Source organism: Colletotrichum jinshuiense, chromosome 5, assembly GCF_051148585.1.
Source record: "Colletotrichum jinshuiense chromosome 5, complete sequence".
Taxonomy (NCBI): Eukaryota; Fungi; Ascomycota; class Sordariomycetes; order Glomerellales; family Glomerellaceae; genus Colletotrichum; species Colletotrichum jinshuiense.
In genome coordinates, this window is record NC_139312.1 from 3,376,515 (window position 1) to 3,395,550 (window position 19,036).

Here is a 19,036-nt window from a genome sequence, read left to right on the forward strand (position 1 = left end):
CAAAATCGGATTTTGACAAAACCCTTGTAATGGTTTATCTGCACAACTCAGAGCAACCACCCTGGATTTGAATAACAACACTTCCTAAGATACAACTTTCCCAATAGAGATCAATTTAACAGATCAGAAGCATCGTATCGCCTGCCGGGGTACAGCCAACGCTATATATGGCAGGTAACGCTGGCAAGTAAACTCCCATTTGGCAGGACCAGTTTGCTCCGGGGACCTTGTCACGTCCGGGTTTGTCTGTGAAGATGGGCACGACATGAAAGTTTCAAGCCCCGATTTGCCTTCAATATTTAGTTTCTCAAGGTGTTAAAAGAGGAAAGCACGGCGATCTGGCCTGCCAAGGGGAGACGAGGTATATTACTGCTCAAGTGCTTCAAGGAATGTTCGTGTCGTTATAGAGGAAGAGCGTAGACACTTCAAATCCCAAAATCTTTACCATACACGGAGATACGAGATTTCTTCTGCCCGCTTCTCTGCCAAAGATACATACGCCACCATTGTTATGGACAGACACTTAGATTCAAATTCTCGTACATGCTTTATTACTTTCGTGCAAACTTGATGCCATTTCCGACAGCTATAGTAAACCGTCGCTAGTTGCGATTCAATGGAAAGCCGGGTTCTAGGACCTCCGTCGGCCATGGTACTACATGTCCAAACTCTTTGCACGGAGAGATCTGACACTAGCACCGCTTATTGTGTCAAAGTTTGAGATCCTGGGTGTTGTGACTGATCTTGAAATTTAGGCGTCAGGCTCTCAATATCCTGGGACAAGAGCAGCTCGGAATAGGACATCGGTTGCGGCGGAGACAATGATGGACGTTTCAATCGGGCGTCGGACATAGTATCATGGTCGCGAGTTTGGCGATGTTACTATCCGATCAATGGTAAGAGAAATGATTTATGGCTCTTGGCCATAACCATTGGTAGCCTAGTCAACATCCTAAGTTCAACAGGAGTGACACGATACATACTATTCATCTGTAACGAGAAGGAAGCCCATGAATTTGGATTGTTTTCTTGTCTAAAGAGGGAAGGTGGAACCCCATATACCAGGAACACATCAAGATGCCTGAAGCAGTCTTGAAAGTGCTTCTGATACACAAGGTCGGAGTGCTCTCTCGGTGGGTGTCACGGGGCTAATCGTCAACTCCAGATGGCGACTAGCCAGCCTTGCATCGTTTCACCTTGCTGCCAGGGAAGAGTAGAACACATTGCCTGCAGATACTCAAAGTATACCAGGGAGATTGTGCGCGTTCGAAGACAGAGTGTTTGTACAATGTTGAAAACAAGTATGGTCCTAAACCTATAATATCAGCGCCATTGGGCGAGACACAAAGGCCAGTTGGCCATAATTGAGAGAATAATATAGAGACAGGAGATTGATTGCAGACTCAACTGATTCAATTCATAACGTCCGCAAGCAGTGGAGGTTACGCTTGGATAACGTACTGACCTACACTAAATAAAGTGGCACGAGCAATCTGTCAAGAAGAAATAAATTATGTAAGTGAGCTTGGAGGTCAAGGTCCATTGCACGCCTTTGAAGACGTAGGCTGAATGGCACCAATACAAGCAATATCGGGCGCCAGGCAAGGTAGTTTGATAATATTGTCTTTAAGCCCTACCTCTCTCGCAAGGCCTCAAAACGTTATGAGCACGAGAATGAGCATCAATCGCGCCGCTATGCTGTCAATCCCATTCCTTTGCCTATCTTGCGAACCAACGCCTTCTTCAAGTACCATTCGCGAGCCAATGAGCGCGTGGTCTTGGCGAATACGGTTGGGGATATCCTGCCCCGTTCTACAGACCGACCCAGCACAAAAATGGCATCTCCAATAGCCTTTTCTTCTGCCACCAAAGCATATAGCTGATTAGCCACAACAGTAGGCGCGACAAGCAGCTCGTCAATATCAGGGGCAGTCTGGCGTGAGGATCCTTCAATGACAGAATCGGCCTTCCGCAACGCCTCGACAAGAATATTGGCATTGGACTGGAGCAGGGCAGACGTCTGACTGAGTGTGCCCATCTCAGACTGTAAAGTCGAAAAAGCGGATATCATTGCTGTGCGTTGTGCCTGCAGTCCCGCCATGCTAGACTCATTCTGTTGTCGACTGCGTTGACGAAAGGAGTGAAGTGTCTGCGCCAGCTGATGCAGTAAAGCGTCTTTCTCGGGGTTTGGGGGTATCGGTGGCGCAGAAACAGAAGACGGCGAAGGGATGCTCAGAGTTAGAGGCTCATCAAGCAAATCTGCGGGTGGTGGCTGCTTTGGTATTTCTTGCTGCGGTGGTGTTTGATGATGCAATTGCTGCTGCTGCGGTAGCGACGATGCTACCTGATAGTGTCCAGCTGGTTGCCAGCCAGGAGGGGGGGCACCATACTGCTGAGCATGTTGCTGATGAGGTGGGAAGGCCGTAGAACGGCGAGGATCCACGGGGGAAGTCGATGACTGGGGCGCGGGCCCAGGGCGAAAATGCTGCTGCTGGAATTCACCCGTCGTACGTGGAGACAAGGCTGATGGTGGCAGCGGGGAATGAGAGGCGGTTGTCGGAGGCAAGGGCGGTGCTGAATCGTAACGGGAATAGCTTTGGCTTTGAGGCCGAGCCGGTTGTTGGGCGTGAGCGCTATAATTCCCTTGAATGCTCCCACGATCGACACCTGGAGGTAAAGGCGGAAGAGGGGGTCCGCTTCTGGCATCGACGGGCGGCGGCGGGCTTCGATAAGAAGGCACCGTGCTGGATGTTTTGGGAGGCGGAGGCGGAGGCCGTGATGTATCTGTAGGTGTTTGGGTAGACGGACGGCTGGCCGGGCGAGGAGCTAGATCAGGGGGTAAAGGTGGAATAGGCGGGGGCGTTTGCCCCTGTAGCTGTGAAGGAGGAGCAGGAGGGAGAGGTTGCTGTTGAGCTTGTTGTCGGGCAATGACGGGGGGCTCCTTGGCAAAAATGTCTCTCAAAATTGCCAGGAAGTCGAGAATGGTGGATTTCTGACCAAGAGAAGTCAGGCGGATACTACCAAAGGGTAACTCAAGGGATATGAGAGGATGGAGGGGAGACGTACATCCCAGAAGGTAGTCCAGCCAACAAGATATGGGTGGTAAACTTGACCTTGGGGGTCTACATGCTGGCCGGGCCGGACCATCATGGATTCGGTTGGAGTGACATAAACCAAAGGGGCCTCTCGAGGGTAGGCGTGAGGAACCCACATGGAGATGGGAAACCGGTAGGTGGTCCCTCTAAAGATGACAGGGATAGTGCCCGAGAGGTGTAGGAGGAGGGCGGACACTCCATTGTCGAAGGCTGTCTATAGCATCAGCAACTGTTCTGGATGTGTATAATGCTAGAGTCAAAAGTTGCGTACTGTGGACATCGGTGCGCGGCGATAGAGAGGGGTACTGGGACAGCGCCTGAGCAACGTCGTTGTAGGTGCGATTCACATCGTGATATTCCTGGGAACAAGCGGCGCGTTAGCGAGAGACAAGGATTGCCAAAGGGGGTTTGCGAAGGATCAAGTTACGCTGGTAAGAATGCTGTAAAGCCAGTTCAAGACGTGCTGTGGAACAGGCATTGTGGTGATGGGAGGGGAGCTCAGACGGAGAGGGAGAGGCGGGGATGCGACGGGCAAGGTCAAGTCATGAATGCATGTCGGGGACCCGGGGTCGGGCGCGATGGTGCTTCGGAGGGCGACAAAAAGGTCGGCCGGTAGAGTTGATCGGCAGACAGGAGTGGGAGAGGTCGGACGGCGGCGGACAACGGCGTTGGTCAGGTAGCTGGACACGCCGTAGCTGGAGCGCAGTGGATGTTGGAGCTCGGGGATCGGGGGTTGGGCGCCGGTTGGAGGATGACGCAGCTTGGTTGGTTAAAGTGGGACCCTGTGGAGAATCTCCCCGCCGCTCAGAACAGCCCCGTGCGAACAGCTGTACCGCTGCGGAGTCTCACCCTTCAAGTCACTGATGAGTGCTGTGTCCAGTCGGCCTGCGACGTTGGATAACACTTTAGTTACCATCTAATGATTCGCTAGCTTGGCAGGCAACAAACACATCTTGACAAATGCGTCGTTTTGTCATGCCAGTCACCTGATTCCATACCATGGTCAAATCCCTAATCTGCTCAGCTGTGCCTTGCATCGCATCGCATCGCATCACAAGGCGATAACCTATGCGGCACTTCATGGTAGAGAACCTTGAGGGATTACGACTAAGATTTAGGGGTGGCGGCCAGCAAATGCGCTCGAGAGCCGCCGCACATGGCATGGCCACTTGTGTTTCCTGACTGTCTCAAAAGAAGACGGTCGAGGTCATATTGCGCGAAATGGGTAAGCAAGTTAACTGATAGCGGCGACAGATACAAAGGAAAACCCGGGTCAACCGGATGACGGCGCAATGAGACGGAAAGCCCGTGGCCGTGAAAGAAAGACAAAACGCAGATGCTATGTAATCACCATGCATGGGGTAAGGTGGCGTGTCTCCAGGTGGCGTGTTCCCATCAAGGCCTGTTCGGCGTCGGAGCTCTAGACCACTGCATTATTCTGCCGTCTTGCCCATTGTCAAGTGAGTCTGACTGAAACCGAGAGACAAGAGTTGTCAAAGCATTTCCGTGTCATGGTGCAGCAAGTCATTCCCTCACCAATACTATCTCAGTGTGGCCGAATCCGGAGAGGTGGCCCCGCCGACGCCTGCGTTGAAGAGTTTTGTTTGGAAGCCTTGAGTCGGGACTGGTCAGATCATGCAAGAATCGGCCGAGGAATCAACACATGTTTCCCCTCACCCCAGTCGTTTCCTCCCAACTCGTTTCTTCTTCTTTTCCTGTATTACCCCTCCGAGTCTACTCTGGCCCCAGAAGTACGCACTTCCAGCCCCACCCTGTAATTAGTTCAACTGCCATCTTCGTGGGCTGCCAACTGAGAACCTGCTGAGATAAATCCCAGCGCCTCATTCTCACTTGACTCGATTCATCAGCAATCACATGCATGTGTATGGCGTGCCGTGCTATCTGCCACAGATTAGTGTATCTACCACTGCCCAAAATATCCCTAGATAGCTCAAAGCACTCTACACTAGAAATTGATTGAACTACCACTCGGAAAGTACTCCACTAGCCCAGAACGTGTACCGACTGCGTTTCGAGTTACGCCCCAAAACCCCTCCAAGCGCAGCGCGCAAGCACTCAGCCCTGCTAGTTCTCAATGCCTAGTCGTGTACGTACCTCGCTCGCCTCGACATCTCTTCCAAGTGGGAAACATGTCTCGAGGGAAGACCCTGGAAGCTTTTTTTTGGTCCAATCCCACTTAGCCGACAGGGACCGTTGCGCGCATTAATAAAACACCCTCTCTCTCTTTCTTTCTCTCTCCGCCGCTCCCGTCTCTCGCAACTGCCAAGGCTTATGTTGTTTCCGGAATCTAATCAACAACAACAAAAAAACAGTCTTTCAAAACTCTGACCCCATCTCCCCGTTGAATGCTCGCAGTTTCAAGGATATTCCGCACGGCTGAGGAGTATTCCAGCTCTATCTGGATACTCCTTGCGTCAGGACCTTATTGAATACTGTCTCTCTTTCAATCGGAACTCTGCATCCAGAGGCGATCCCAATCAACTGCCACCAACTTGGCCGGCTTGCATCACCAGACTCACGCACGAGCAGCGATAAGACGCAACGCATGATCGCTATGCTCCCTCCCATCCCCGTCCTGTCCGACTATGGAATTTCACCGGCCCATGGATTCCTGCCGGACGTTCTCCCGTTGACCCGACTGCCGGATCCCTACTATAACAAGTGGGAAGCCGTCGTCGCCAACCTTCAGGCACTGGTCCTCAGCCGTCGTCTTCGCCCCGTTGTTGACCGGCTGCCTGTCCTCTCCACCATTGGTCTGGAACACGACGCAGAATGGCGGAGAGCGTACTCCTTGCTGTGCTTTATGGCTCACGCCTACATTTGGGGCGGCGATGAGCCATGCGACCAGCTACCCCCAGCTATCACCATCCCGCTCTTGAAAATCTCCAACCACCTCGAGCTGCCGCCGGTTGCGACCTACGCTGCCTTGTGTCTTTGGAACTTCAAGCCTCTCTTTGTCGACGAGGATATTGACAACCTGGAGAATCTCGCCACTCTCAACACCTTTACTGGTTCTCTCGACGAGTCCTGGTTCTACCTCGTCTCTGTCGCCATTGAGGCCCGTGGCGCTCCCATCATCCCCCTTATGCTGACGGCTGTGGCCGCCGCTCGCCAAGGAGATGGCGCCACGGTTACCCGTTGTCTGCGCACCTTTGCGGAGCGCTTGACCGACCTGACCAATATCCTGCAGCGCATGCACGAGAGCTGCGACCCCAACATCTTCTATAATCGCATTCGTACCTTCCTCGCTGGCAGCAAGAACATGGCCGAGGCCGGTCTACCCGATGGAGTCAACTACGACGACGGTTCAGGAAAGGAGGACTACCGTCAGTACAGCGGCGGTAGTAATGCCCAGAGCAGTCTGATTCAGTTTTTTGATGTCATCCTCGGTATTGACCACCGACCGACCGGCGAGAAGCGGGACCCATTCTCCGAATCGGAACGCGAGTCTCGAGCTCCCGTCCCGAAACACAACTTCATCATGGAGATGCGCCGCTACATGCCCGGACCCCATGCTCGATTCCTGAAGGATGTTTCTGGCGTTGCCAATATCCGCGAGTTTGTTGAGTCTCACCGGGATGATCTCAATCTGTGCCTGGCCTATGATGCCTGTCTCGCCATGCTCAGCGCATTCCGCGACAAGCACATTGCCATTGTCACTCGCTACATCATTTTGCCATCGCGAGAGGTGCGCGCCCGCAGCAGGTCGAGAAGTCCTGAGGCGGCGCGGCAGCGTCTCAACTTGGCCACGGCTTCGCGCCAACGTCAGTCCAATGCCCAGGGCAACAACCTGGACACTGTCGGAGGTAACAAGAAGCTGAAGGGCACCGGCGGGACGGCTCTTATTCCGTTCTTGAAACAGGCGCGAGATGAGACCGGCGAGCCGGCCATCGAAGAGTGGACCCGCCGCTTTATGAGCAGGACGATTAAGTCCGAGGGCAAGGGCGACTTCTTCTTGGGCAAGCCAGAGCAACCTAGCCTTGGCGTCGAAGTCGAGGTCAGCGGCCTGGCTGGTACCTGGACTATCGATGATGATGTGGGCGGTATTTGCCACTATTGATGCGACTGCAAGGGTCATTTGATTGGCTGCTTAAGCCGCCGTTGGTATAAACCCCAACGTGTGGCCACGGATATGCATACAAAGAATAGAGCTCCGTCGGTGTCTTCGATTTAGACTAGACAAACATTCAACTGCGCGATGCCTTGACATATGCCACACCCGTCTAGTTTGCAATGCTTTAATTTAAGTAAGGTCTAGACTGCCTGCCCTATCGTGATGATTTTTGTTGGGGGAAAGAGAGAAGAGGCGAGAGGGGTCTGCTAGATGTTGCCATACCGTCAGAAAGCACCGGGGGGCTAATGGTCTATACCCTGAGTCTCCATACTCATAACAGTAGTGCAGGGCGAAGTGTGCGTGGAGCAAGCCAGCCTGCAGACACTGTCAAACGTCATTTTGAATAGCCATTTTCTATGGTAGTTACGTTCCTGTAGGCTGACACTGCCAGTAAAATGGATTCAAGGAAACGCAAGCAGCCCCAGGGGCACATGCTGAAGGCGTAGGCCAAGAGCTGGCATTGCACTGTGCCCAGACAGGCACTGTTCCTCCAACCGTGACAGGTGTCGTCGTCGTCACCACAGCCAATGTTGAGGATGTATGATGAGTCGTTGGAGTCGATTGCGCGGTCGTCGAGGCTGATGTCCGTAAGCCGGTACTTGTTGTAGAGGAAGCCCTTGAACTTGACGAAGATGAGGATGCAGTCGGGTCAGTTCCTTGAGTGCACTGCCAGTAGTCTAAGAGGCCGTACTTGATAAGCAAGACCCTAGCAATAAGGCATGGGCAACAGTCAAAACTTACAGTCTGTCACATATCTGCAGTAGTAGCCGAGGGGACACTGTACACAGATTAGCAAAGTTTTACCGTCAATGTATCGTTTCCCGAACGCCAAACCTTCTTCTGGACATCCCACGTGATGCTATCACACTGCTCGTTTGCGCCTGCCGTCTCTGTAGGCTGCGGTTGTTCCCAGTGTGTGTTGGTCGGCATCTCAAAGGTGGGGAAGCTGGCGTCGTCAGATCGACGGCAGCCCGAACGAGCTACAAGCTCTGTTGGACACTGAACTTGAGTAAAGGACAAGTTGGGATTGTCGGCGTTCATGAACCAGTCAAACCTCCATTGGCAACCGCTTTGAAGCTTTGCGGGCAGGGCGGCGCATTCGCTACGATAAGAGACACCACCATAGCGAGCGCCAGGAAATTGGAACCCAAACTGGCTTGTGCAGCCATCAAAAATCCCGAGGCCTCCGCCAGGCATCATGATATCAAAATGATTACTTCCCAAATCCCCGCCTTACTGTTACGTTAGCGCTTCTCGAGATGCTGATGCTGGGTTTTTCTTACCTGTGTTGGTCGACTGCACCACCATGACCTTGCCCTTGTTCTTGCCCGACGTGAACGTGATGCTGGTCTATATATTAGCACAATGATACAACTTGTAGAAAAACTATACGAGCTCACGCATAGCAGCCGCAGCACCAACTGGACTCGGTGCCGCCTGATATAGATGTGGCCGCAAACCCAAAGGAGACGAGGTCATTGATGGCCCAAGGGGTTTGGTCAGTACAGGTATATGCGGAACCACCATTCTCACAGCCACTTTTTGTGTCGGGGCCTAGGAGAGAACCATTTTTGTCGCAGGTAAATACCGGCTGGCTGACAGGGCCTTTGTTGGGCCACGCACAGGATGGCTTGCAGCAATCCCAGTATCTGAATGACATGTGAGCCAAAACAACTCCTGAGCTGTCCAAAGAATACATGTGGCCAACCTGGTGGATTTACCGGTACCCGATGCAGCCAGGGCAGCAGTCGGCAGAGCCAGGGCAGCAGCGATGCCAAAGGCAGTATCAAAGCGCATGGTATAGGGTCAAATAGGCGAGTCTGTCTGTAAATTTCAGTAGCAAGCCTGCAGATCGAGCAGCTGAGCCCAGCAGTCTTTGCGTCCTGTTCTCTCAGCACCCAACCGGGTATTTATTTACGAAGACCATCAGTTAAAACCGACATTCCAACGCTTGCTTCCAGAGCGGTGCACGTGTACAGTCCGCTTCCAATCCAGATTCGATGAGGGGGTAGACCCACGAGCGGTATCGAGTACGTGCTATGGGGAAGACGGCAGTACCATTCCGTTGCATGTGGATATTCCACAAATCAGACAAACAAGGCCTCCCTTGTGGAAATTGCTCTTCTTCCACGAGAGTCCATTTGACCTACAGCAAAGTTTGGCCGTCAAGCTACGTCGGCATCTCAGCCGATAGCGTACGACTTGGGAACCCGGCTATCAGAGCTCCGAAGGTGCGGATGGAACATCAAACGACCGTAAGCGGCTAGTCAGAACCATGAACCGGGCTTCCGGGCGATTCATCCGAAGAGGTAGTTGTTGGTTCTATATCGAGGAAATGTACGGGTAAAAGCAGCTCCCATCTGTTCCCTGTGCCTGACATGGCTGATCACTTGATCATGCTTGCCGCTATGGAAACGAGCAGATGATGGAAATGGTGAAAAGGGACTATAGTGACCGGTAGGATGTGCTCATTTCAGCAGGACGACAGGGAATTTGCAACGCTGTTGGTCTTGGTAACGGAACTTGAAGATGTCGTTGCTTCCTAATGCAGAAGAAGGATCCCATACTGAGGTTGTCGCCCAACTGTCGCTGCGAGGGAGCACGTGGGGAGGTGCCGTACTTTTGGAATAGTCGTCAAGCCACGTGACCTGGAAGCTCCTGTGGAGTCCCAGTAGTTGCTGCACCGTCGCCATTGGCTCAGGTACCTCAAGCGTCAAATGGATCACTAACCCCGACAGAGACTAGCGTTTCGCCCCTGGCCGCGTTCTGAGTTCACTTGGAGACTCCCGTCCCGTCTCTCGCGCCTTCTGCCTCCAGACGGGAATTGGCAAAAAAAAACCCATTTCAACGAGGCTGATTCTGCGTCGCGCTCACCCACACCATCCACCTCCGTCGCACTTCGAATCGACATCGTGCTGCTCGACCGTTATCGAAATAAACGGCCGGGATTGTTTCCTTTTCCCTCTACGAATGCTCCGACCGAGCTGAAGAGGCAAATTCGCCTGGGCTCTGCGTCGTGATTGTTAATCATCATCGTGGTTTCCCACTCCTGCCGCCAACTCCCGATCGACCGCAACCCCCGCCCTCAGTCGCGCCTTCCTCGTCAACCAGTGGAAGGTATAGTTTTGCTTCTAAACACGAGATAAATTTCCACTCTTTGCTGCACACGAACCCCCTTCGCACTCGCGCACCGCCATCTTCCATCGCCAGAATGGCTGACGCCTACGATGACTACGACTACGATGGCTACGTCGACGAAGACGACACCAGCATTACTCCTGAGGACTGCTGGACTGTTATCTCATCCTTCTTTGAGTCCAAGGGTCTGGTTTCCCAGCAAGTTGACTCTTTCGACGAGTTCACCTCCTCGACTGTCCAAGAACTTATCGACGAGTACTCCCAAATCACCCTAGACCAGCCGAACCCCATGTCCGACAGTGACAAGGTCATCGCTCTTCGTCGTTATGAGGTCAAATTTGGCACAGTCATGGTCTCCCGACCGTCCATCACTGAAGCCGATGGCAAAGTCACAACGCTGCTTCCCTACGAATGTCGCGATCGAAACCTCACCTACGCTAGCCCGCTCTATGTTAAGATCACCAAGAAGGTTTCGATCGCGGTCGAGAAGCCCATCCCACTGAACGAGCTCGATGAGGAGCAGCAGGATGAATTAGCCAACACCGGCGAACACCCTACGAAGCTGGAGTGGGAGGAGGAAGAAAGTGGCGAGGACTATGGTGCGGACAAGAACAAGTCTGACGACATGAAGGACATGATATTCATTGGACGTATGCCCATCATGGTCAAGTCCAAGATCTGCCACTTGAGCAGCGAACAGGAGGATGACTTGTTTATGCTGAATGAGTGCCCTTACGACCAGGGAGGATACTTCATCATCAACGGCAGCGAAAAGGTTCTCATTGCCCAAGAGCGATCGGCAGCGAACATTGTTCAAGTCTTCAAGAAGGCCCAGCCTAGTCCCTACTCGTACACGGCCGAGATTCGCAGTGCTCTCGAGAAGGGCTCTCGACTCATTTCTAGCATGATGCTGAAGTTGTACAGCAAAGGCGACGCTGCGAAGGGCGGATATGGTCAGACCATTCACTGCAGTCTGCCCTACGTCAAGTCCGACCTGCCCATTGCTATCGTTTTCCGAGCGCTGGGTGTGGTATCCGACGAGGATATCCTGAATCACATTTGCTATGACCGAAATGACAGCCAGATGCTCGAGATGCTGCGACCATGCATTGAGGAAGCCTTCTGTATACAGGACAGAGAGGTAGCCCTCGACTTCATCGGCAAGCGAGGTAGCAACCACAATATCCCTAGAGAAAAGCGTGTGAGGACGGCCAAGGATATCCTGCAGAAAGAGACTCTGCCGCATATCTCACAGAGCGAAGGTAGTGAGACGCGGAAGGCCTTCTTCCTGGGTTACATGGTCCACAAGTTGCTTCAGTGCGCTTTGGGCCGACGCGATACCGACGATCGTGATCACTTTGGAAAGAAGCGTCTTGACCTTGCCGGCCCTCTGCTCGCCAAGCTGTTCCGCAATATCGTTCGCCGCATGAACCAGGAATTGTCTGGCCATCTTAAACGTTGTGTTGAGTCCAACCGGCAATTTAGTTTGACCCTCGGCGTCAAGCCGCAGACGCTCTCCAACGGATTGAAGTATTCGTTGGCCACGGGCAACTGGGGAGACCAGAAGAAGGCAATGAGTTCGACGGCAGGCGTATCTCAGGTGCTGAACAGATACACCTTCGCGTCTACACTGTCCCATCTTCGACGTACGAACACACCTATTGGCCGTGACGGCAAGCTCGCAAAGCCCCGACAGCTTCACAACACCCATTGGGGCTTGGTTTGTCCGGCTGAAACCCCAGAGGGACAGGCTTGTGGTCTAGTCAAGAACTTGTCACTCATGTGCTACGTCAGTGTAGGCACGCCTGCCGAGCCCATCATTGATTACATGATCCAACGAGGCATGGAGGTTCTTGAGGAGTACGAGCCACTGAGATATCCTAATGCCACCAAGGTCTTCCTCAATGGTGTTTGGGTTGGTGTTCATCAAGACCCGAGAATTTTGGTTCCAGACGTCCAGGGTACTCGCCGGCGAAACGTCATCTCTCACGAAGTGTCTCTCGTCCGTGACATCCGAGACCGTGAGTTCAAGATTTTCTCTGACGCCGGCAGAGTCATGAGACCTGTCTTTGTCGTAGAGCAAAGCGCGAATGGTATAGTTGCCCAAGGTTCGCTTGTGCTGCAAAAGGCAACGGTCAACGAAATGCGCGACCAGCAAGAGAACCCTCCGGACAACCCCGCCGACAAGATTACATGGGAGTCACTCGCCCATAGCGGAGTTATCGAGTACCTCGATGCCGAAGAGGAAGAAACTGCCATGATTTGCATGACCCCTGAGGACTTGGAGATATACAGACTGCAAAAGCAAGGCCAGGTGTTCGAGGAAGATAACAGTGAGGACCGGAACCGTCGTTTGAAAACCAAGATCAATCCCACAACGCACATGTACACCCATTGTGAAATTCACCCGAGTATGCTGCTGGGTATCTGCGCCAGTATCATTCCTTTCCCTGATCACAACCAGGTACGTGGTTCTATGATTTCTGCTACTGCCTCACTCGCTAACGATTGCTCCAGTCTCCTCGTAACACTTACCAGTCTGCCATGGGCAAGCAAGCCATGGGCTTCTTCCTGACGAACTACTCACGCAGAATGGACACAATGGCCAACATTCTCTACTACCCTCAGAAACCGCTGGCAACGACTCGATCCATGGAGTTCTTGAAATTCAGAGAGCTTCCAGCCGGCCAAAACGCAATCGTCGCCATTGCCTGTTACTCGGGTTACAACCAGGAAGATTCCGTGATTATGAATCAGAGCAGCATCGACCGTGGTCTCTTCAGGAGTCTGTTCTTCCGATCTTACACCGACTGCGAGAAGCGTGTGGGAATCAATCTCGTTGAGCAGTTTGAGAAGCCATTCAGAAGTGATACCTTGCGTCTGAAACATGGCACATACGACAAGCTAGATGACGATGGTATTGTTGCTCCCGGTGTTCGTGTCTCGGGTGAGGATATCATCATTGGAAAGACATCGCCCATCAACCCAGACAACCAGGAACTGGGTCAGCGAACAACGCAACATGTCAAGCGCGACGCATCTACCCCTCTTCGAAGTACTGAGAATGGTATTGTGGACTCTGTTATCGTCACAACCAACCAGGACGGCCTCCGCTACGTCAAGGTCCGTGTCAGAACAACCAAGATTCCTCAAATTGGTGACAAGTTTGCCTCACGTCACGGTCAAAAGGGCACCATCGGTGTTACCTACCGGCAGGAGGACATGCCCTTCACCTGCGAGGGTATTACGCCGGACATCATCATCAATCCCCACGCCATTCCGTCTCGTATGACAATCGCTCATTTGATCGAGTGTCTGCTCAGCAAGGTCTCGACTTTGAAGGGTATGGAGGGCGATGCCACTCCTTTCACGGACGTGACAGTCGACTCTGTTTCGCAGCTGCTTAGAGACCAAGGATATCAGTCGAGAGGATTTGAGATCATGTACAACGGCCACACTGGCCGGAAGCTGCGAGCTCAAGTCTTCTTCGGACCAACCTACTATCAGCGTCTGCGTCATATGGTCGACGACAAGATCCACGCTCGTGCGCGTGGCCCTGTCCAGATCATGACTAGACAACCCGTCGAAGGTCGTGCCCGTGACGGCGGTTTGCGTTTTGGAGAGATGGAACGTGATTGCATGATTGCTCACGGCGCGGCTTCTTTCCTCAAGGAAAGGTTGTTTGAAGTTTCGGATGCGTTCCGTGTTCACGTTTGCGAGATCTGTGGTTTGATGACCCCCATTGCGTAAGTCGCGCCTAAATCATTCAATAGTCCCCAGCACATCGCTAACCAGACGATAGAAACCTCGCGAAGCAGTCATTCGAGTGCAGGCCATGCAAGAACAAGACGAAGATTGCACAGATCCACATTCCATACGCAGCCAAGCTTCTCTTCCAGGAACTGCAATCAATGAACATTGCAGCACGCATGTTCACCAACAGATCCGGAGTATCTATTCGGTAAAGGAAGCTTGCCGACGGGTGAAAAGCATAGAGGAGCGGCCATCGAGGAGAGGTTCTAGCGATGTGAACTGAGTCGAGGAGGTATGGCGGGGGAGTATAAAGGGTAATTGCATTTGGCGTCTTAGAGGGTGGGAAACTTTTCTGGGCACCCAAGCCATATTGTCGGCGGGCGGCAGAATGGCAGATGACGCCTCTATATGTCTTGTACTAATGACATGTACCATCAAAAAGAGAAAAAGGAAAGAGAGGACAGGCATTCAACACGAAAAGGGTGTTTGGTGTCTCCAGACTTTTGATACAATGTTGTACAAGTGAGATTATAAAAATACACAAAACGATACCCAACTCTAAGGCCGGCTGGACTGCCTCCCTGACTCGAATAACTTCAGTCACGACGGCCACTGCCCAACTGCAACCTGCGTATGTACTTTGCCTTTGGTTAGTGACGTGGCAACACGGCGACAGCGGTATAGATCGAAGCCACCGGCAGTCAGAATCTTCAGTTCCTTAACGTCTGGTATGGGCCGAATGGCTAGGGTATACCCTCTATCCTTCCCTGATGTTCTCATATCCCGGAGACCAGGCAACACCCAATCTTTTCTCCAATATTTTTGGTATGCGACTGGCTACCAGCCGCTGCCATTGCTTGGGACAAAACAAGGTATACCTCGTACGGTTTGGCTCTACCGGTTTGGCAGCGGGGTGCTACTACCACCACCACCACCAGGGGGGCCAGATGTTGTTGCATCGCGGACGGTCTGGTCTCGCTTGTACTCTTCCTCGAGGGCTCGCTGCATATCGAAGTCAAGTTGGCGCTCTCGCTTGATGCGTTGCATTTCGATATCTCGCACGACGCCTTGGTGCATGGCCTGTGTTAGGTCTCTGCTCAGCTATGTTTCCCTATATTGATCTACCGAACCGCATATACCTGCGGCCTTATCTGGGTAGTTACATGCCTCTTTCTCGAATTTTTGCTGGAAGTGGACGATGACGATGGTACTGGCGGCAAAAAGAGACGTCGCCGCCAAGGTGATTTTGGACGCCTTGGACATGATTGTGGACGTCAATTGGCCTGTCGGGTAGCGGATGAAGGCAGTAAATCGTCCAATATTTTTGTTGAATTTCTGGTGGAAGTGGTCTTATATCGGGATTTGAGCCTCGTCCCGAGAGCATCTGCGGCGGTTTGATAGGTTGGGTGCCGCAGTACTTCGAGTGCCTGACATGCTGAGGGAGGTCCTGCATGAAGCTCTGGTTCTACTTATGCATTATGGTTAGTTGCATAGCCTGACTGCGCCATGAAAGAGCACACATACATTATGTGGGTCCATTGGCATCCTTCTCCACTTGACTGCAGGGTGTACTAGAGATACCTCACCTCATTGAGGGTACAGTGCTTGGTGCTTTGCGGCGGTGCACTGTGACCTTAGCTACCACCACCTTGCCGCCTTACGTATCTACGTGCTACAGCCGGCGCACCTCATCCTCCCATCACTACCGTAGTGCTTGTCGACAACTACAGCTATCAACATCTCTCTCTCATTCGCCTCGCTTCGGTACGACGTTCGACGGCTGATTACTCGACTATCCCTCTACTTGCCCTACGTCGGTTTCTACAGCTCGCTCGTCAGCGTCGCCTGCGACGATCCCCTACAATGGTGAGGATAGATGCCCACAGCGACGGACGTCATTCCTTAAGCCGGCAGCATACTGACCTCGATGCTTTGTAGTCGGCTCAGAACTCGGCGGGTATCCAGACCCTTCTGGACGTACGTGTATTCCGTCATGTCGCTGGGTTCGGGCGTTGTTGTTAACATGGGCGATGCAGGCGGAAAGGGAAGCCTCCAAGATTGTTCAGAAAGGTGCGTTGAGTCCAGTGAATATGTTCGCTCGCAACACTAACAAACCAAATACAGCCCGAGAGTGTAGGTACCCAGTTCAGTCGAAATTGATATTGCCTTGTACTTATGTCGTGCCATACAAGTCCGTACGAAGCGGGTGAAGGAGGCCCGTGACGAGGCCAAGAAGGAGATTGAGGCGTATCGCAATTCCAAGGAGGGCGAGTTTAAGAAGTTCGAATCTGAGGTATAACCACAAGATTGGATATAGCGGTAAATCGAACGATGTACTGACGGTCTTCTCAGCACTCCCAAGGAAACAAGCAGGCCGAAGACGAAGCAGACAAGGAAGCCGAGGCAAAGATCAAAGAAATTAAGGATGCCGGGAAGAAGAGCCAAGACAAGGTCGTCTCAGACCTCCTGAAGGCCGTTTTCGAGGTTAAGCCCGTGCCGCCAAGCGCCGCATAAACGAACAATAATCTGCCGCGTGGCATCGACACATATTGACGAGCGAGAGGGTCGACTACGCTATTCAGAGCACACACGAAGTTGATAGCCTTGGCCTTACATGGGATTGCAAACGCACGTATTAGATTGGTACAATCCAAAGAAAGTCGGTAGGTAGACCGATGCGACGATGGCTTTAGCTGGCAATCCCAAGGCTTCGGAGAGATGCACCTTGCGTTCATCAAGTAGCAGTAGTAGAATTTTACCTAGCTAAACTGCCCTTTTACTCATATGCTCTAGCATAGAAAGTCCATCAGTGTCGCGAGCATATCTGCCAAGTCTTTATGCTCGGGTTTGTCAAGATCGAGGTCATCCCGGTACTCCTGCAGTGTTGCCTTAATTGCCGCCAGGTCTTTACCGTCTGCGGCCAATAGCTTCAGTATCCTCCTTTTCGCACCAGCATCCTCGGCAATTAGCCATGCTAGGGTGACATCAATATTCCAGGCGCTGTAAAGGCCTTCGTCAATCCTCCTCAGAAACCAGTCGCCTTCTGCGAGCTCAGCATCTTCGGCACTCATGCCAATTCGCTCCTGCTGGATCTTCTTGTCCTGCGCATCAAGCATCGTCTTGTACATTCTTCTGCAGTCGTAGAGCCGGGCCAGCTTCTCGTAGTCCTTTTCCACAAATTTGGCCAATGTCCGGATCCGCTCCGCAGAGTCAGCAGGTAGGAATCGTAGCAATGACCTGAATATGTCGAAAAGACTCTCTGAAACCACCCGGTGGTGGTGTGTCGTCTTCTTAAACAAGGAGAAGAGCACCTTCAACCCGCCAGCATCTACAACCTTTCGGCAGAGCTCCCCGCTCATGTCATCATTGACACTATGCACGAGAAGCCGCATTGCTGGCTGCTTGCTCATCTTACCTTCTCTGAGCATGATCAGACACAGTTCGATTCCTTCGGCCTCAAGAAACTTAATTTTCCCTTCTGGCTCATCCACAATGCAAACGAGGGCATTGAAGAGGTTCTCCATGTACTCTTCCTCCTCGCCCCCTTTCTCAGGGTCACGTTTGCGATACGCTGACACAAGTTGAAGCAGGACGTCAACGGCATCCAGTTCGGCTAACCTCCGCCGTGTCGACGAAGACGCATTCGCAATGATGTCCAGAAGCTCCGTGGAATACTGTTTGTTTTGGGACACTGGTGATTCTTTGCGCTGCGCTCTTTTCAAGAGCCATTTGATTAAAGTCGTGTCCTGTCCGACTTTCTCAGCGTTGGCCGTCTTCGAAAGCAGATTTTCTATGACGCTAAGGGCGTGGTATACGCCGCTGCGGTCAGATTCGTCCTCCTCATTCAGGCGAGAGAAGTTAGAGACGAGCAGACCGATCAAGTCTGCATTAAGAAGCGCATCCACCAGAGAGTCCCAATCTTCATCTGCGGCGTTTACATCCTCGTCGATGAGCTCGCCAATAATCTCAACAGCGTCGATGGCTATATCCGTATTTTCGTGGGCCAACAAGCCGACAAGGCTATCAACACATCCTAGTTTGACGAATTGGGGGTATAACTCTGGGTGTTCCGCCAGGATGGAAAGATCTTTGATGGCGGCGTCGAGATCTGCCTCGCTCTCAATAAACTTTTGGGGGTCGTTGGTGAATTTGGCGCGTAGCTCAGCATTTTTTGTGATACGCTTTTCGAAGTTCAGCGCCGTTTTCCGAACCCAACCAGCGTCAATCTTCTCGGGGGCTGCAGTTTCTTCGCCACGGCCGTCTACATAGTCCAGGATTTCGGACTCTTGTTTTGTAATCCCTCCACCAAAGAAGCGACCCTCTTCGTCATCGGGAGGCATTTCGGGTCCATATTCGTCGGTCTCGCCATCTTCGGGTTGGAATATCGGTCCAGCTGCGACGTCATCGTCGTCGTTGACGTCTGCTGCGTCTTCTGCGCCCGCGTGCCGGCTGGTGGCATCAGCTGCGCTCAGTCTAGCTGACTTGTATATCTCATCTAATTATTTGTTAATTTTGGTCTCAGGCAACGCCAAAATCATGCTAGACCAAGAGAATATAAACTCACTGGGATCTCGTACTGCGTCAAGCTTCCTCTTCCCAGCACTGCCAGCCTTTGGCTCTAGGTCAGCAAGACAAAGCGACCACATTTTTGAGGTTAGACTCACCTTGAACAATTCACTGACATCCGACATACTCGTAACTGTAGTCCCGAAGAAGATGTTGGCTAATTGTGGCCTTGCGACAATGGCCTGGCTTGATATTTTGACAAGGCTGTCTCAGGTACGAAGTACTTGCTGGAGCTCTCACGTCACGCTTGCCTTGCACATGCAGCTCAGCAACCCGAGGCCCACTTCTTGTGATTAAGGTACCTACCTTAGTGCAGCGTGGTGAGGTAGGTACCTGTCTGTGGAAGCAC

General features: G+C 52.4%; 7 protein-coding genes across 7 annotated transcripts; 3 read left to right on the forward strand and 4 right to left on the reverse strand.

Annotated features, from left to right (window-relative positions):
- Window positions 1-1,693: 1,693 nt before the first annotated feature.
- Window positions 1,694-3,573, reverse strand: EsH8_V_000837 (UEV domain-containing protein; the record flags this gene model as incomplete). Its single annotated transcript, XM_083273353.1, has 4 exons — window positions 1,694-2,992; window positions 3,067-3,305; window positions 3,367-3,454; window positions 3,523-3,573. The coding sequence occupies 4 exons, from the start codon at window positions 3,571-3,573 to the stop codon at window positions 1,694-1,696; spliced, it is 1,677 nt and encodes a 558-aa protein (XP_083126068.1).
- Window positions 3,574-5,661: 2,088 nt separating this feature from the next.
- On the forward strand, window positions 5,662-7,176 carry EsH8_V_000838 (indoleamine 2,3-dioxygenase; the record flags this gene model as incomplete). Its single annotated transcript, XM_083273354.1, has 1 exon — window positions 5,662-7,176. The coding sequence occupies one exon, from the start codon at window positions 5,662-5,664 to the stop codon at window positions 7,174-7,176; it is 1,515 nt and encodes a 504-aa protein (XP_083126069.1).
- Window positions 7,177-7,593: 417 nt separating this feature from the next.
- Window positions 7,594-9,027, reverse strand: EsH8_V_000839 (glycosyl hydrolase family 45-domain-containing protein; the record flags this gene model as incomplete). Its single annotated transcript, XM_083273355.1, has 6 exons — window positions 7,594-7,907; window positions 7,972-8,008; window positions 8,065-8,462; window positions 8,514-8,575; window positions 8,631-8,879; window positions 8,939-9,027. 6 exons carry the CDS (start codon window positions 9,025-9,027, stop codon window positions 7,594-7,596), a joined length of 1,149 nt encoding a protein of 382 aa, XP_083126070.1.
- Window positions 9,028-10,441: 1,414 nt separating this feature from the next.
- Window positions 10,442-14,333, forward strand: EsH8_V_000840 (DNA-directed RNA polymerase II subunit RPB2; the record flags this gene model as incomplete). The annotated part of the gene is made up of 3 exons (XM_083273356.1): window positions 10,442-12,832; window positions 12,886-14,114; window positions 14,171-14,333. The coding sequence occupies 3 exons, from the start codon at window positions 10,442-10,444 to the stop codon at window positions 14,331-14,333; spliced, it is 3,783 nt and encodes a 1,260-aa protein (XP_083126071.1).
- A 682-nt stretch (window positions 14,334-15,015) lies between these two features.
- EsH8_V_000841 (protein PET117) lies at window positions 15,016-15,384 on the reverse strand (the record flags this gene model as incomplete). The annotated part of the gene is made up of 2 exons (XM_083273357.1): window positions 15,016-15,188; window positions 15,261-15,384. 2 exons carry the CDS (start codon window positions 15,382-15,384, stop codon window positions 15,016-15,018), a joined length of 297 nt encoding a protein of 98 aa, XP_083126072.1.
- Window positions 15,385-15,984: 600 nt separating this feature from the next.
- On the forward strand, window positions 15,985-16,635 carry EsH8_V_000842 (H(+)-transporting V1 sector ATPase subunit G; the record flags this gene model as incomplete). The annotated part of the gene is made up of 5 exons (XM_083273358.1): window positions 15,985-15,987; window positions 16,060-16,098; window positions 16,158-16,200; window positions 16,314-16,414; window positions 16,474-16,635. The coding sequence occupies 5 exons, from the start codon at window positions 15,985-15,987 to the stop codon at window positions 16,633-16,635; spliced, it is 348 nt and encodes a 115-aa protein (XP_083126073.1).
- Window positions 16,636-16,910: 275 nt separating this feature from the next.
- EsH8_V_000843 (Catenin-beta-like protein) lies at window positions 16,911-18,767 on the reverse strand (the record flags this gene model as incomplete). Its single annotated transcript, XM_083273359.1, has 2 exons — window positions 16,911-18,616; window positions 18,686-18,767. 2 exons carry the CDS (start codon window positions 18,765-18,767, stop codon window positions 16,911-16,913), a joined length of 1,788 nt encoding a protein of 595 aa, XP_083126074.1.
- Window positions 18,768-19,036: the final 269 nt, after the last annotated feature.